The sequence below is a fragment of the Haliotis rubra genome, unplaced genomic scaffold (assembly GCF_003918875.1).
Source record: "Haliotis rubra isolate DU_JTF1 unplaced genomic scaffold, ASM391887v1 Scf29, whole genome shotgun sequence".
In the NCBI taxonomy this organism is placed as follows: Eukaryota; Metazoa; Mollusca; class Gastropoda; order Lepetellida; family Haliotidae; genus Haliotis; species Haliotis rubra.
In genome coordinates, this window is record NW_025766957.1 from 1,066,781 (window position 1) to 1,084,364 (window position 17,584).

At 41.9% G+C, this 17,584-nt stretch overlaps 4 protein-coding genes across 4 annotated transcripts; all 4 read left to right on the top strand.

The window, feature by feature from the left end:
* Positions 1-2,125: 2,125 nt before the first annotated feature.
* LOC124281869 lies at positions 2,126-3,416 on the top strand. The gene is made up of 2 exons (XM_046717883.1): positions 2,126-2,180; positions 2,335-3,416. Exons 1-2 carry the CDS (start codon positions 2,126-2,128, stop codon positions 3,414-3,416), a joined length of 1,137 nt encoding a protein of 378 aa, XP_046573839.1.
* Positions 3,417-6,826: 3,410 nt separating this feature from the next.
* Positions 6,827-8,117, top strand: LOC124281870. Its single transcript, XM_046717884.1, has 2 exons — positions 6,827-6,881; positions 7,036-8,117. The coding sequence occupies exons 1-2, from the start codon at positions 6,827-6,829 to the stop codon at positions 8,115-8,117; spliced, it is 1,137 nt and encodes a 378-aa protein (XP_046573840.1).
* A 3,412-nt stretch (positions 8,118-11,529) lies between these two features.
* LOC124281871 lies at positions 11,530-12,820 on the top strand. Its single transcript, XM_046717885.1, has 2 exons — positions 11,530-11,584; positions 11,739-12,820. The coding sequence occupies exons 1-2, from the start codon at positions 11,530-11,532 to the stop codon at positions 12,818-12,820; spliced, it is 1,137 nt and encodes a 378-aa protein (XP_046573841.1).
* A 3,416-nt stretch (positions 12,821-16,236) lies between these two features.
* On the top strand, positions 16,237-17,527 carry LOC124281872. Its single transcript, XM_046717887.1, has 2 exons — positions 16,237-16,291; positions 16,446-17,527. Exons 1-2 carry the CDS (start codon positions 16,237-16,239, stop codon positions 17,525-17,527), a joined length of 1,137 nt encoding a protein of 378 aa, XP_046573843.1.
* The last annotated feature ends 57 nt before the right edge of the window (positions 17,528-17,584 follow it).

Consider the following 17,584-nt stretch of genomic DNA (forward strand, 5'->3'; position numbering starts at 1 on the left):
TGTGTCATTGTTCCTTTAATAGACAGCACCCAGCTATTGTAATGGCAACGGTTCAGCCTCAGGTTCAGTTCCTTTCACATTTGTCTGCAGGAGTGAGTGAGTTTAGTTTTACGCCGCACTCAGCAATATTCCAGCTATATGGCGGCGGTCTGTAAATAATCGAGTCTGGACCAGACAATCCAGTGATCAACAGCATGAGCATCGATCTGCGCAATTGGGAACCGATGACATGTGTCAACCAAGTCAGCGAGCCTGACCACCCGATCCCGTTAGTCGCCTCCTACGACAAGCATAGTCGCCTTTTGTGGCAGGCATGGGTTGCTGAAGACCTATACTACCTCGGATATTCACGGGTCTGTCTGCAAGAACAGTGGTGTATCGTAATTTATTGTGTTATTTAATACATGAAACTGTTTATGGATAACGTCTTCTATTCTTTGGTAGCAAGGTTTCAGCTTAATCACATCATAAAATACACTACAGATAGAAATCTTGATAGACTTTTTGTGAGTGTATTATCCTTGTTACTTTATACCCAGCCATATGGAAGACTTTATTCACTGGGACAATTCCTATTTGGATTTATATTTACGACTTCGCAACTATGCAGAGTATGACCCTTAGTGGCGATTTCGACGTAGATGACATGTACCCTCACAGTACGCTAGATGACACAGCTCCGTCGACCACTGAGCCCAAACATCACGATCCATTATGCGGGAAAACTTACACAGGTATCGCGGCTTCCGATGTCATGTTACCAAGAAACGGAGCAGGCAAGTATTCAGGTACAATATATGTACAACATGTTGTACTAATTATTGCTTGGTCGGCATTTTAAAAGTTGGTGAGTCAAAACTGAAGCATACGATATTATGGATACCAACCTCTTGTTTAATTACAGAGACATTTTAGCATGTAGTACGACAAACAACCTACAACTTGTTAAAATAAGTGACAAGGAGTTAATGTATTTTATTATCCTCCAAATTTACAAAATACAAATAAAATCTAGCATATTTCATTCAACAATGCAATGGACATTGAATTCATACAAAGATGACAGGTTAAAACTGTTATTATTCTGCTTTCATGTAGGAAAACCAAGTTGTATGGATAGTCAACTTCTTTATTGCATTGGTTGCGACGTTTCGGTGAAGGTACTAACACCGTTATCAAGCAAGTGATTTAATGTCCCGAACATTTCACATACTTTCCAGCACTATCTCAAACAGGCCACATTCCTGAATTTCAGCCAGTACTGGACAACTATGGACAAGGCTCTTCCCTTTTTCTGATGGAGAACAGCTTAAGATGAGATTTCATCAGAGGAGGCTTAAAGAAGAATTGCAGTCACACCTTCATAACCATCGCCCAGGATTATCAACGTTTTTGTGTAGTGCTTATAGGAGTGCTGGCGCGTGTGGCCCTGTGCAAAGAGCTCAGGTCACGAATCAGTTGACGTTAGGCAACGTCGGGCTCCAGACAGACACGAGTTTGGCAGCTTGACTCCTGAGTGTTTCTAGGGCTTCAGTCCTGCCCCACAACGAAGCACATGTGAGGTCTCACCTTAGGCAAGTGAATTTGTTCAAATTGCCTCTCTTCACACAGCAGAAAATAGGTACCCGGTTAGATAAAGGCATGTGATTATAACCTTCTTGCGCCTAACAGGGGTTAGGCGGGGTAATAATAATCAGATTCTGACTAAGCGCCGCGAGCAATCACTTGGTGTTTGGTTACTGTGCGCTATAGAAGACGACTTATTATTATTATGACCATATACCAACAAAATGCCACACTATCAAAAACTTGATCATCTTGTCAAAACTGAATGTTGCTAAAGCGAGGACCAGTCAAAAGGAGGAACCTAATCCCATCATCGCTGATTGGCGTGATGTAAAGAAAACGTGCTCAATTAGCTTGTAAAAGCCAAGATAAAATAATTTTGGACTTTCAAATAGATCAAAGAGTACTTCCATCCAATAAGATTGAAGCTGATGAAGCCAGAGAAGTGAGAAGACTATATAACTCTCTAGATGGAAAGTGAGCACATCTCACTCTTTGAGTCTGTTGATACATAGTTACACTAAAACCTATTAGCAAGTGAACTGTGCTCAAATACAGGATGGCTGACTTTGTAACTCCTGTTGATGGTGCCTTTGACGTCAGTTCCGGTATCGGTAAGTCCTTCCAGATAGTAATCTAGCATCCATTTGTAAGTGTGATCTCTCCATCGCAAATGCTTCAAATTCCCAGTGCCCTTGGCAAATCCATATCGTACCATTGATTACCTTGAATATTCATTTACAGAATACGTTATTTTCTTTATTGTAGGAGCTCCTCAGCACACATCAACTCCTCTCCCCAAGAGACGTGCAGTGCCATCCCTGACAATACCAGTGCCTGACACAAACCATCATGTGCCAACTCTCTCCAGCCTCCACCCGATGTCATCCCCGTCCTACCTCCACCCAACATGCATCTCCAGTCCCTACAGCTTCTTCCCTTCCTATTCTGCCATGTACTACTCTCCCAGCTTCGGACCAGGTACCTGCACAGCTCCCAGCTATCCGCTACTACCGAGTCCATCATTCCTGCCACCAAGTCCATCCTACCTTTCATCCCACCCGTTGGGGTATTCGACTGTACCAGGGAGTCCATCCTTCCTACCGGGTACGATTCCAAGCTCAAGTCTGCCCATCAAACCAGTATCGATTCCAACCACCAGTGCTCTGACTACACCAACGCAGGGGCATTCAAAGTCTGTGGACATCAGCCCAGTCACAGAGACACGCCCGATTGACTTCGAATTGCCGTCTTGTTCCAGGCCCGATATTGGTAAAGCTGTTGATGACATCGTAGCGAAAACCCTTGGGGCAGATCTGGCAACAAAGAGTACCAACAACGACCGCCAGTCAGCTCTTGAGAAGAGACTCCAGTCACTCAAGTCAAGGTTCCCAACAGAGGTAAAGGAACTATCCAGCTTCCTTGCCTTCCATTCCTCATCTATTCAGAAGGAACATCAACAGTGTCTACAAGATGGATTCTTCCCAACGGACTATCACAATTGGTTGACCACAAGATACAATGATCAACTGCACCTGGTGTTCACAAGCATCGAGAAAAGTGTGACCACCCTCGAGAACCAAGGCAAGATACTGGCCCGTCCTGCCAGCAGAAACCTCAGTCCTGAATCAATCGTCTTGATGGAGAAGTGGTACCATGAACATCTCAACAACCCCTACCCCACTCAAACAGAAGCTGAAGACATGGCCAACAAGGGGGGAATTACCCTTTCTCAAGTACGAAAGTGGTTTTCCAACAAAAGACACAGGACCAGGAAACCCAGATCTGTCAAAGCTGTAGTTGCTGCCAAACAGTGTGAAGAGTTCCTGTCTGGGATATTTCAGATGTAAAATGGGAACAGTTCTGTCACCTGAGTGATGCTAACTCGTTTAAGTAGTTTTGAAAGTGATATCAACTATGAATGTCTGTCCGAAGACAAAATTCCTTCATGCATAGTGCTATATTCATCTTAGGACCTGTGATATCCATTGTTTTGTATATATGAATGTAAATTATGACCCGTGCTATCCATGGTTTTGTGGATGTCAATTGTTGCTTTGATCTGAAATAAAATATTGTAATAAACTATCATTCAAATGCCCGTCTTTTTAGCACGCACAGACTCTGTATTAACTCATCCTAAACATTAGCACAGAAGCGACTTCCTCACCAACATACACTCAATACAACTATCACACATTCCACATTACCATGAAACACCGAACACACTCAACATCCCTGTTTACACAACCAACATAATGTAATATTATTATCACAACGGGATCAGTCAGTGTTACTTCCACACATTCATGTACAAAGTATTCAACATGCCATATTAACTATTACATCAAATATATCACGCATTTAATAGTATTGTCAAAGTGCGATGGAGTGCACTTCACATTTAACTAGATCATTTTAATTTTTGCACCAAGCATCGTCTCTAACATTATACTATAGTGTGCTCACACAAATTAAACGTTCATGACAACAATGCCACGTAACACTAAAAATGTATGCACAGTCTGGCCTGAAGGCTGCATTAGCAACACATATTTTGGCAAACTTAACCAGCTCCTTTTCTCGTTACAGAACGCTGAACACAACAGTCCCAGTTCCGTACCAGTTGTCACCTACTTGTAAATATCTGTGCACGCAGTCGGTAACTCGCATCCTACCCTTAAACTATTTCACAACCACATCCACCCTAAAATAACATTTCAAGCCACAAGAAGACCACACCCGTGAAGATCCGGCTTAGAACTGGTGTATATCCAATCGTTCTTGTCGTTAGAGGCGACTAACGGGATCGGGTGGTCAGGCTCGCTGACTTGGTTGGCACATGTCATCCTCTCCCAATAGCGTAGATCGATGCTCATGATGTCGATCACTGGGTTTTCTGGTTCACACTCCATTATTTACATATAGCTGGAAATTTAACAACAACGAAACCAAACAAACACAAGAAGATCAGCATTGTATGTGATGATCATTATACCCCTGCCGAGGCCTAGTTGGATTATTGTAACAGTTGCTGAGAGGGGAATATTACAGTCACTGTCTATAAATCCATAATCACTGCTTTTGTATTATGATGTTACTTTTGATTTTGTGATGCCACATTGATATGTTTCTGGAGATTTGTATTGATTTGTAAAAACAGTTAATTTTAGAATATTAATTACATCACATTTCTTGGTTGTTGTCCTTTTGGTTTCACACTTAGTTATTTTACCAAGTAATTGCTGGTTAATTTTTGTTTCAAATTTGGAATGAAGAATATAGGTAGATATCTCTCTTCAAAGCATCAGGACCATTTAATTTCTACAAATATATTCTCTCCAAACTACGAAAATAGATTGGTAGGCATGTTTATATCACGTCGACTGCTGAATACAACAAAATTCCACATGGCAAGCTAGATATGTAGGAGTGTAAATTACTCAATCCATTTACTTAATTGAAAATCTGCCATTTCCTTTAATTTGATATGAACTTTGGAAAGGATTTCAATCTCGTGACTCCTGTTTCGTTTGAATGTTAGGTCATGCAAACTGGACAAATCAATGCTAGGATTCCATCAGTTTATTTAACGACGCAAAAGCACAAATGGTACAATTTCAAAACATGTTAAATAAACAACAAATAATAACAGGGATGGCACAATCCGATGCACTCATGTATGGGACAACAAACTGTCAAAGACTGACATCACAAACTGCAAATAACAAACATCCCTTTGGAAGAGACTTGGCACATTTTAGCAACGTTCGGGGAGATGAGTCAATATAGGCAGAGCCATGGTGCGGGTCTTGTTGGTTGGAGAGTGCTGGGTATCTCTGGACCAATGGAGTGGAGGTGTGCCGGGGAGTTCCTGAAACAAGAAAGGCGGTGTTAGAACATTCAGAGCGTTGTAGGATATTGTTAATGAAAGAATTTAGAATTACCACAACGTTTGTTACTTAATTAACCTGCAAATGTACTTCGTTTCTACCCAGCTTACCTAACGACAGAAGATTTCCCGGGCCCAGCAAGATGTTTCCTGGTGAAGATTGGGAGGTAGCAGTAGCAGCCTCACGGCATGGATGAGTATAGCAGGCCATTTGTACTTGCTGAATCGCAGATGGATGTAAAACAGACTCCTTGTTAATGGTTCTGGGTAGCAGGAGACTCAACGAGTGAGATGTGCTCAGTTCAATCAGTAGAGCTTTATATGCTACTCAGGTGTTTGACATCATCACCTTTGATTTATTGGCTGGAGATTCTCCTTAATCACTGGCTTCTATTTTCATTCTTTGATCTGTGGTTTCACTGGCTTGTGCTTTCAAGTGTTCTACAAACAGTACCAATTGATTATTCTTCTCCACACTATGAAGCCAGTCAGCAGATTTGAATTCAGATTTGAGCCTTCGAGTGAAGGCGGATTAACGATGTTGTTTTAATGAACCATAGGTTAAAATGCATAATCTTCACCTGAAGCTGCTGATACCATTTAGATAGGTATATTATATTATATGTTCTGCTGCTATTCAAGTCCATTAGTAACCTAATTCTATATGACAAAGTAAACTATGTAAGAACCTTTCAAATCTGAAAGAAATGGGAAACTAACTGGTAAACTTATCAGCTTGTATTGCGGCAGAAGCAAATCAAATCGATCATTCTAAAATTTGGAAAAGACAATCGAGAAAACCCATTCAACAGATCAGTTTCCAGCAGAGAAAATCAAAGACAAATAAATCAATCGGAAAAGCCAGTCAATCGATTATGGTTGATTAACGCTATCAAACTCTAGCCAGTGAGGCCAGAGATGAAAGAGACCGTAACCAATCAAACACAAAGCGAGGTCCGTATTAAAGAAGCCAGAGATCACCGAGAAACCTGAAACAACCTATCAATCACTTGTGATCGTACAAGGCCACATTATCAAAACTTGATCATCTTGTGTCATCACTGAATGTTGCCAAAGCACGGACCAGTCAAAAGGCCAAACCTAATGCCATCATGCAGATTGAGGTTGTGTTGTACAGAAAACGTGCTCAATTAGCTTGTGAAAGCCAAGATCAAAGAATGTTAGCTTTTAAATAGAAGTCATTGATCAAAGACTACTTCCATCCAATAAGATTGAAGCTGGTGAAGCCAGAGAGTGAGGAGAGTATATATATCTCCAGATAGAAGGTGAGCACATCTCACGCTTTGAGTCTGTTGATACATAGTTACACGAGAACCTATTAGCAAGTGAACTGTGCTCAAATACAGGATGGCTGACTTTGTAACTCCTGTTGATGGTGCCTTTGACGTCAGTTCCGGTATCGGTAAGTCCTTCCAGATAGTAATCTAGCATCCATTTGTAAGTGTGATCTCTCCATCGCAAATGCTTCAAATTCCCAGTGCCCTTGGCAAATCCATATCGTACCATTGATTACCTTGAATATTCATTTACAGAATACGTTATTTTCTTTATTGTAGGAGCTCCTCAGCACACATCAACTCCTCTCCCCAAGAGACGTGCAGTGCCATCCCTGACAATACCAGTGCCTGACACAAACCATCATGTGCCAACTCTCTCCAGCCTCCACCCGATGTCATCCCCGTCCTACCTCCACCCAACATGCATCTCCAGTCCCTACAGCTTCTTCCCTTCCTATTCTGCCATGTACTACTCTCCCAGCTTCGGACCAGGTACCTGCACAGCTCCCAGCTATCCGCTACTACCGAGTCCATCATTCCTGCCACCAAGTCCATCCTACCTTTCATCCCACCCGTTGGGGTATTCGACTGTACCAGGGAGTCCATCCTTCCTACCGGGTACGATTCCAAGCTCAAGTCTGCCCATCAAACCAGTATCGATTCCAACCACCAGTGCTCTGACTACACCAACGCAGGGGCATTCAAAGTCTGTGGACATCAGCCCAGTCACAGAGACACGCCCGATTGACTTCGAATTGCCGTCTTGTTCCAGGCCCGATATTGGTAAAGCTGTTGATGACATCGTAGCGAAAACCCTTGGGGCAGATCTGGCAACAAAGAGTACCAACAACGACCGCCAGTCAGCTCTTGAGAAGAGACTCCAGTCACTCAAGTCAAGGTTCCCAACAGAGGTAAAGGAACTATCCAGCTTCCTTGCCTTCCATTCCTCATCTATTCAGAAGGAACATCAACAGTGTCTACAAGATGGATTCTTCCCAACGGACTATCACAATTGGTTGACCACAAGATACAATGATCAACTGCACCTGGTGTTCACAAGCATCGAGAAAAGTGTGACCACCCTCGAGAACCAAGGCAAGATACTGGCCCGTCCTGCCAGCAGAAACCTCAGTCCTGAATCAATCGTCTTGATGGAGAAGTGGTACCATGAACATCTCAACAACCCCTACCCCACTCAAACAGAAGCTGAAGACATGGCCAACAAGGGGGGAATTACCCTTTCTCAAGTACGAAAGTGGTTTTCCAACAAAAGACACAGGACCAGGAAACCCAGATCTGTCAAAGCTGTAGTTGCTGCCAAACAGTGTGAAGAGTTCCTGTCTGGGATATTTCAGATGTAAAATGGGAACAGTTCTGTCACCTGAGTGATGCTAACGCGTTTAAGTAGTTGTGAAAGTGATATCAACTATGAATGTCTGTCCGAAGACAAAATTCCTTCATGCATAGTGCTATATTCATCTTAGGATCTGTGATATCCATTGTTTTGTATATATGAATGTAAATTATGACCCGTGCTATCCATGGTTTTGTGGATGTCAATTGTTGCTTTGATCTGAAATAAAATATTGTAATAAACTATCATTCAAATGCCCGTCTTTTTTAGCACGCACAGACTCTGTATTAACTCATCCTAAACATTAGCACAGAAGCGACTTCCTCACCAACATACACTCAATACAACTATCACACATTCCACATTACCATGAAACACCGAACACACTCAACATCCCTGTTTACACAACCAACATAATGTAATATTATTATCACAACGGGATCAGTCAGTGTTACTTCCACACATTCATGTACAAAGTATTCAACATGCCATATTAACTATTACATCAAATATATCACGCATTTAATAGTATTGTCAAAGTGCGATGGAGTGCACTTCACATTTAACTAGATCATTTTAATTTTTTGCACCAAGCATCGTCTCTAACATTATACTATAGTGTGCTCACACAAATTTAAACGTTCATGACAACAATGCCACGTAACACTAAAAATGTATGCACAGTCTGGCCTGAAGGCTGCATTAGCAACACATATTTTGGCAAACTTAACCAGCTCCTTTTCTCGTTACAGAACGCTGAACACAACAGTCCCAGTTCCGTACCAGTTGTCACCTACTTGTAAATATCTGTGCACGCAGTCGGTAACTCGCATCCTACCCTTAAACTATTTCACAACCACATCCACCCTAAAATAACATTTCAAGCCACAAGAAGACCACACCCGTGAAGATCGGGCTTAGAACTGGTGTATATCCAATCGTTCTTGTCGTTAGAGGCGACTAACGGGATCGGGTGGTCAGGCTCGCTGACTTGGTTGGCACATGTCATCCTCCCAAATAGCGTAGATCGATGCTCATGATGTCGATCACTGGGTTTTCTGGTTCACACTCCATTATTTACATATAGCTGGAAATTTAACAACAACGAAACCAAACAAACACAAGAAGATCAGCATTGTATGTGATGATCATTATACCCTGCCGAGGCCTAGTTGGATTATTGTAACAGTTGCTGAGAGGGGAATATTACCGTCACTGTCTATAAATCCATAATCACTGCTTTTGTATTATGATGTTACTTTTGATTTTGTGATGCCACATTGATATGTTTCTGGAGATTTGTATTGATTTGTAAAAACAGTTAATTTTAGAATATTAATTACATCACATTTCTTGGTTGTTGTCCTTTTGGTTTCACACTTAGTTATTTTACCAAGTAATTGCTGGTTAATTTTTTGTTTCAAATTTGGAATGAAGAATATAGGTAGATATCTCTCTTCAAAGCATCAGGACCATTTAATTTCTACAAATATATTCTCTCCAAACTACGAAAATAGATTGGTAGGCATGTTTATATCACGTCGACTGCTGAATACAACAAAATTCCACATGGCAAGCTAGATATGTAGGAGTGTAAATTACTCAATCCATTTACTTAATTGAAAATCTGCCATTTCCTTTAATTTGATATGAACTTTGGAAAGGATTTCAATCTCGTGACTCCTGTTTCGTTTGAATGTTAGGTCATGCAAACTGGACAAATCAATGCTAGGATTCCATCAGTTTATTTAACGACGCAAAAGCACAAATGGTACAATTTCAAAACATGTTAAATAAACAACAAATAATAACAGGGATGGCACAATCCGATGCACTCATGTATGGGACAACAAACTGTCAAAGACTGACATCACAAACTGCAAATAACAAACATCCCTTTGGAAGAGACTTGGCACATTTTAGCAACGTTCGGGGAGATGAGTCAATATAGGCAGAGCCATGGTGCGGGTCTTGTTGGCTGGAGAGTGCTGGGTATCTCTGGACCAATGGAGTGGAGGTGTGCCGGGGAGTTCCTGAAACAAGAAAGGCGGTGTTAGAACATTCAGAGCGTTGTAGGATATTGTTAATGAAAGAATTTAGAATTACCACAACGTTTGTTACTTAATTAACCTGCAAATGTACTTCGTTTCTACCCAGCTTACCTAACGACAGAAGATTTCCCGGGCCCAGCAAGATGTTTCCTGGTGAAGATTGGGAGGTAGCAGTAGCAGCCTCACGGCATGGATGAGTATAGCAGGCCATTTGTACTTGCTGAATCGCAGATGGATGTAAAACAGACTCCTTGTTAATGGTTCTGGGTAGCAGGAGACTCAACGAGTGAGATGTGCTCAGTTCAATCAGTAGAGCTTTATATGCTACTCAGGTGTTTGACATCATCACCTTTGATTTATTGGCTGGAGATTCTCCTTAATCACTGGCTTCTATTTTCATTCTTTGATCTGTGGTTTCACTGGCTAGTGCTTTCAAGTGTTCTACAAACAGTACCAATTGACTATTCTTCTCCACACTATGAAGCCAGTCAGCAGATTTGAATTCAGATTTGAGCCTTCGAGTGAAGGCGGATTAACGGTGTTGTTTTAATGAACCATAGGTTAAAATGCATAATCTTCACCTGAAGCTGCTGATACCATTTAGGTAGGTATATTATATTATATGTTTTGCTGCTATTCAAGTCCATTAGTAACCTAATTCTATATGACAAAGTAAACTATGTAAGAACCTTTCAAATCTGAAAGAAATGGGAAACTAACTGGTAAACTTATCAGCTTGTATTGCGGCAGAAGCAAATCAAATCGATCATTCTAAAATTTGGAAAAGACAATGGAGAAAACCCATTCAACAGATCAGTTTCCAGCAGAGAAAATCAAAGACAAATAAATCAATCGGAAAAGCCAGTCAATCGATTATGGTTGATTAACGCTATCAAACACTAGCCAGTGAGGCCAGAGATGAAAGAGACCGTAACCAATCAAACACAAAGCGAGGTCCGTATTAAAGAAGCCAGAGATCACCGAGAAACCTGAAACAACCTATCAATCACTTGTGATCGTACAAGGCCACACTATCAAAACTTGATCATCTTGTGTCATCACTGAATGTTGCCAAAGCACGGACCAGTCAAAAGGCCAAACCTAATGCCATCATGCAGATTGAGGTTGTGTTGTACAGAAAACGTGCTCAATTAGCTTGTGAAAGCCAAGATCAAAGAATGTTAGCTTTTAAATCGAAGTCATTGATCAAAGACTACTTCCATCCAATAAGATTGAAGCTGGTGAAGCCAGAGAGTGAGGAGAGTATATATATCTCCAGATAGAAGGTGAGCACATCTCACGCTTTGAGTCTGTTGATACATAGTTACACGAGAACCTATTAGCAAGTGAACTGTGCTCAAATACAGGATGGCTGACTTTGTAACTCCTGTTGATGGTGCCTTTGACGTCAGTTCCGGTATCGGTAAGTCCTTCCAGATAGTAATCTAGCATCCATTTGTAAGTGTGATCTCTCCATCGCAAATGCTTCAAATTCCCAGTGCCCTTGGCAAATCCATATCGTACCATTGATTACCTTGAATATTCATTTACAGAATACGTTATTTTCTTTATTGTAGGAGCTCCTCAGCACACATCAACTCCTCTCCCCAAGAGACGTGCAGTGCCATCCCTGACAATACCAGTGCCTGACACAAACCATCATGTGCCAACTCTCTCCAGCCTCCACCCGATGTCATCCCCGTCCTACCTCCACCCAACATGCATCTCCAGTCCCTACAGCTTCTTCCCTTCCTATTCTGCCATGTACTACTCTCCCAGCTTCGGACCAGGTACCTGCACAGCTCCCAGCTATCCGCTACTACCGAGTCCATCATTCCTGCCACCAAGTCCATCCTACCTTTCATCCCACCCGTTGGGGTATTCGACTGTACCAGGGAGTCCATCCTTCCTACCGGGTACGATTCCAAGCTCAAGTCTGCCCATCAAACCAGTATCGATTCCAACCACCAGTGCTCTGACTACACCAACGCAGGGGCATTCAAAGTCTGTGGACATCAGCCCAGTCACAGAGACACGCCCGATTGACTTCGAATTGCCGTCTTGTTCCAGGCCCGATATTGGTAAAGCTGTTGATGACATCGTAGCGAAAACCCTTGGGGCAGATCTGGCAACAAAGAGTACCAACAACGACCGCCAGTCAGCTCTTGAGAAGAGACTCCAGTCACTCAAGTCAAGGTTCCCAACAGAGGTAAAGGAACTATCCAGCTTCCTTGCCTTCCATTCCTCATCTATTCAGAAGGAACATCAACAGTGTCTACAAGATGGATTCTTCCCAACGGACTATCACAATTGGTTGACCACAAGATACAATGATCAACTGCACCTGGTGTTCACAAGCATCGAGAAAAGTGTGACCACCCTCGAGAACCAAGGCAAGATACTGGCCCGTCCTGCCAGCAGAAACCTCAGTCCTGAATCAATCGTCGTGATGGAGAAGTGGTACCACGAACATCTCAACAACCCCTACCCCACTCAAACAGAAGCTGAAGACATGGCCAACAAGGGGGGAATTACCCTTTCTCAAGTACGAAAGTGGTTTTCCAACAAAAGACACAGGACCAGGAAACCCAGATCTGTCAAAGCTGTAGTTGCTGCCAAACAGTGTGAAGAGTTCCTGTCTGGGATATTTCAGATGTAAAATGGGAACAGTTCTGTCACCTGAGTGATGCTAACGCGTTTAAGTAGTTGTGAAAGTGATATCAACTATGAATGTCTGTCCGAAGACAAAATTCCTTCATGCATAGTGCTATATTCATCTTAGGATCTGTGATATCCATTGTTTTGTATATATGAATGTAAATTATGACCCGTGCTATCCATAGTTTTGTGGATGTGAATTGTTGATTTGATCTGAAATAAAATATTGTAATAAACTATCATTCAAATGCCCGTCTTTTTTTAGCACGCACAGACTCTGTATTAACTCATCCTAAACATTAGCACAGAAGCGACTTCCTCACCAACATACACTCAATACAACTATCACACATTCCACATTACCATGAAACACCGAACACACTCAACATCCCTGTTTACACAACCAACATAATGTAATATTATTATCACAACGGGATCAGTCAGTGTTACTTCCACACATTCATGTACAAAGTATTCAACATGCCATATTAACTATTACATCAAATATATCACGCATTTAATAGTATTGTCAAAGTGCGATGGAGTGCACTTCACATTTAACTAGATCATTTTAATTTTTTGGCACCAAGCATCGTCTCTAACATTATACTATAGTGTGCTCACACAAATTTAACGTTCATGACAACAATGCCACGTAACACTAAAAATGTATGCACAGTCTGGCCTGAAGGCTGCATTAGCAACACATATTTTGGCAAACTTAACCAGCTCCTTTTCTCGTTACAGAACGCTGAACACAACAGTCCCAGTTCCGTACCAGTTGTCACCTACTTGTAAATATCTGTGCACGCAGTCGGTAACTCGCATCCTACCCTTAAACTATTTCACAACCACATCCACCCTAAAATAACATTTCAAGCCACAAGAAGACCACACCCGTGAAGATCGGGCTTAGAACTGGTGTATATCCAATCGTTCTTGTCGTTAGAGGCGACTAACGGGATCGGGTGGTCAGGCTCGCTGACTTGGTTGGCACATGTCATCCTCTCCCAATAGCGTAGATCGATGCTCATGATGTCGATCACTGGGTTTTCTGGTTCACACTCCATTATTTACATATAGCTGGAAATTTAACAACAACGAAACCAAACAAATACAAGAAGATCAGCATTGTATGTGATGATCATTATACCCTGCCGAGGCCTAGTTGGAGTATTGTAACAGTTGCTGAGAGGGGAATATTACCGTCACTGTCTATAAATCCATAATCACTGCTTTTGTATTATGATGTTACTTTTGATTTTGTGATGCCACATTGATATGTTTCTGGAGATTTGTATTGATTTGTAAAACAGTTAATTTTAGAATATTAATTACATCACATTTCTTGGTTGTTGTCCTTTTGGTTTCACACTTAGTTATTTTACCAAGTAATTGCTGGTTAATTTTTGTTTCAAATTTGGAATGAAGAATATAGGTAGATATCTTTCTTCAAAGCATCAGGACCATTTAATTTCAACAAATATATTCTCTCCAAACTACGAAAATAGATTGGTAGGCATGTTTATATCACGTCGACTGCTGAATACAACAAAATTCCACATGGCAAGCTAGATATGTAGGAGTGTAAATTACTCAATCCATTTACCTAATTGAAAATCTTCCATTTCCTTTAATTTGATATGAACTTTGGAAAGGATTTCAATCTCGTGACTCCTGTTTCGTTTGAATGTTAGGTCATGCAAACTGGACAAATCAATGCTAGGATTCCATCAGTTTATTTAACGACGCAAAAGCACAAATGGTACAATTTCAAAACATGTTAAATAAACAACAAATAATAACAGGGATGGCACAATCCGATGCACTCATGTATGGGACAACAAACTGTCAAAGACTGACATCACAAACTGCAAATAACAAACATCCCTTTGGAAGAGACTTGGCACATTTTAGCAACGTTCGGGGAGATGAGTCAATATAGGCAGAGCCATGGTGCGGGTCTTGTTGGCTGGAGAGTGCTGGGTATCTCTGGACCAATGGAGTGGAGGTGTGCCGGGGAGTTCCTGAAACAAGAAAGGCGGTGTTAGAACATTCAGAGCGTTGTAGGATATTGTTAATGAAAGAATTTAGAATTACCACAACGTTTGTTACTTAATTAACCTGCAAATGTACTTCGTTTCTACCCAGCTTACCTAACGACAGAAGATTTCCCGGGCCCAGCAAGATGTTTCCTGGTGAAGATTGGGAGGTAGCAGTAGCAGCCTCACGGCATGGATGAGTATAGCAGGCCATTTGTACTTGCTGAATCGCAGATGGATGTAAAACAGACTCCTTGTTAATGGTTCTGGGTAGCAGGAGACTCAACGAGTGAGATGTGCTCAGTTCAATCAGTAGAGCTTTATATGCTACTCAGGTGTTTGACATCATCACCTTTGATTTATTGGCTGGAGATTCTCCTTAATCACTGGCTTCTATTTTCATTCTTTGATCTGTGGTTTCACTGGCTAGTGCTTTCAAGTGTTCTACAAACAGTACCAATTGACTATTCTTCTCCACACTATGAAGCCAGTCAGCAGATTTGAATTCAGATTTGAGCCTTCGAGTGAAGGCGGATTAACGGTGTTGTTTTAATGAACCATAGGTTAAAATGCATAATCTTCACCTGAAGCTGCTGATACCATTTAGGTAGGTATATTATATTATATGTTTTGCTGCTATTCAAGTCCATTAGTAACCTAATTCTATATGACAAAGTAAACTATGTAAGAACCTTTCAAATCTGAAAGAAATGGGAAACTAACTGGTAAACTTATCAGCTTGTATTGCGGCAGAAGCAAATCAAATCGATCATTCTACAATTTGGAAAAGACAATGGAGAAAACCCATTCAACAGATCAGTTTCCAGCAGAGAAAATCAAAGACAAATAAATCAATCGGAAAAGCCAGTCAATCGATTATGGTTGATTAACGCTATCAAACACTAGCCAGTGAGGCCAGAGATGAAAGAGACCGTAACCAATCAAACACAAAGCGAGGTCCGTATTAAAGAAGCCAGAGATCACCGAGAAACCTGAAACAACCTATCAATCACTTGTGATCGTACAAGGCCACACTATCAAAACTTGATCATCTTGTGTCATCACTGAATGTTGCCAAAGCACGGACCAATCAAAAGGCCAAACCTAATGCCATCATGCAGATTGAGGTTGTGTTGTACAGAAAACGTGCTCAATTAGCTTGTGAAAGCCAAGATCAAAGAATGTTAGCTTTTAAATCGAAGTCATTGATCAAAGACTACTTCCATCCAATAAGATTGAAGCTGGTGAAGCCAGAGAGTGAGAAGAGAGTAGTATATATATCTCCAGATGAAGGTGAGCACATCTCACGCTTTGAGTCTGTTGATACATAGTTACACGAGAACCTATTAGCAAGTGAACTGTGCTCAAATACAGGATGGCTGACTTTGTAACTCCTGTTGATGGTGCCTTTGACGTCAGTTCCGGTATCGGTAAGTCCTTCCAGATAGTAATCTAGCATCCATTTGTAAGTGTGATCTCTCCATCGCAAATGCTTCAAATTCCCAGTGCCCTTGGCAAATCCATATCGTACCATTGATTACCTTGAATATTCATTTACAGAATACGTTATTTTCTTTATTGTAGGAGCTCCTCAGCACACATCAACTCCTCTCCCCAAGAGACGTGCAGTGCCATCCCTGACAATACCAGTGCCTGACACAAACCATCATGTGCCAACTCTCTCCAGCCTCCACCCGATGTCATCCCCGTCCTACCTCCACCCAACATGCATCTCCAGTCCCTACAGCTTCTTCCCTTCCTATTCTGCCATGTACTACTCTCCCAGCTTCGGACCAGGTACCTGCACAGCTCCCAGCTATCCGCTACTACCGAGTCCATCATTCCTGCCACCAAGTCCATCCTACCTTTCATCCCACCCGTTGGGGTATTCGACTGTACCAGGGAGTCCATCCTTCCTACCGGGTACGATTCCAAGCTCAAGTCTGCCCATCAAACCAGTATCGATTCCAACCACCAGTGCTCTGACTACACCAACGCAGGGGCATTCAAAGTCTGTGGACATCAGCCCAGTCACAGAGACACGCCCGATTGACTTCGAATTGCCGTCTTGTTCCAGGCCCGATATTGGTAAAGCTGTTGATGACATCGTAGCGAAAACCCTTGGGGCAGATCTGGCAACAAAGAGTACCAACAACGACCGCCAGTCAGCTCTTGAGAAGAGACTCCAGTCACTCAAGTCAAGGTTCCCAACAGAGGTAAAGGAACTATCCAGCTTCCTTGCCTTCCATTCCTCATCTATTCAGAAGGAACATCAACAGTGTCTACAAGATGGATTCTTCCCAACGGACTATCACAATTGGTTGACCACAAGATACAATGATCAACTGCACCTGGTGTTCACAAGCATCGAGAAAAGTGTGACCACCCTCGAGAACCAAGGCAAGATACTGGCCCGTCCTGCCAGCAGAAACCTCAGTCCTGAATCAATCGTCTTGATGGAGAAGTGGTACCATGAACATCTCAACAACCCCTACCCCACTCAAACAGAAGCTGAAGACATGGCCAACAAGGGGGGAATTACCCTTTCTCAAGTACGAAAGTGGTTTTCCAACAAAAGACACAGGACCAGGAAACCCAGATCTGTCAAAGCTGTAGTTGCTGCCAAACAGTGTGAAGAGTTCCTGTCTGGGATATTTCAGATGTAAAATGGGAACAGTTCTGTCACCTGAGTGATGCTAACGCGTTTAAGTAGTTGTGAAAGT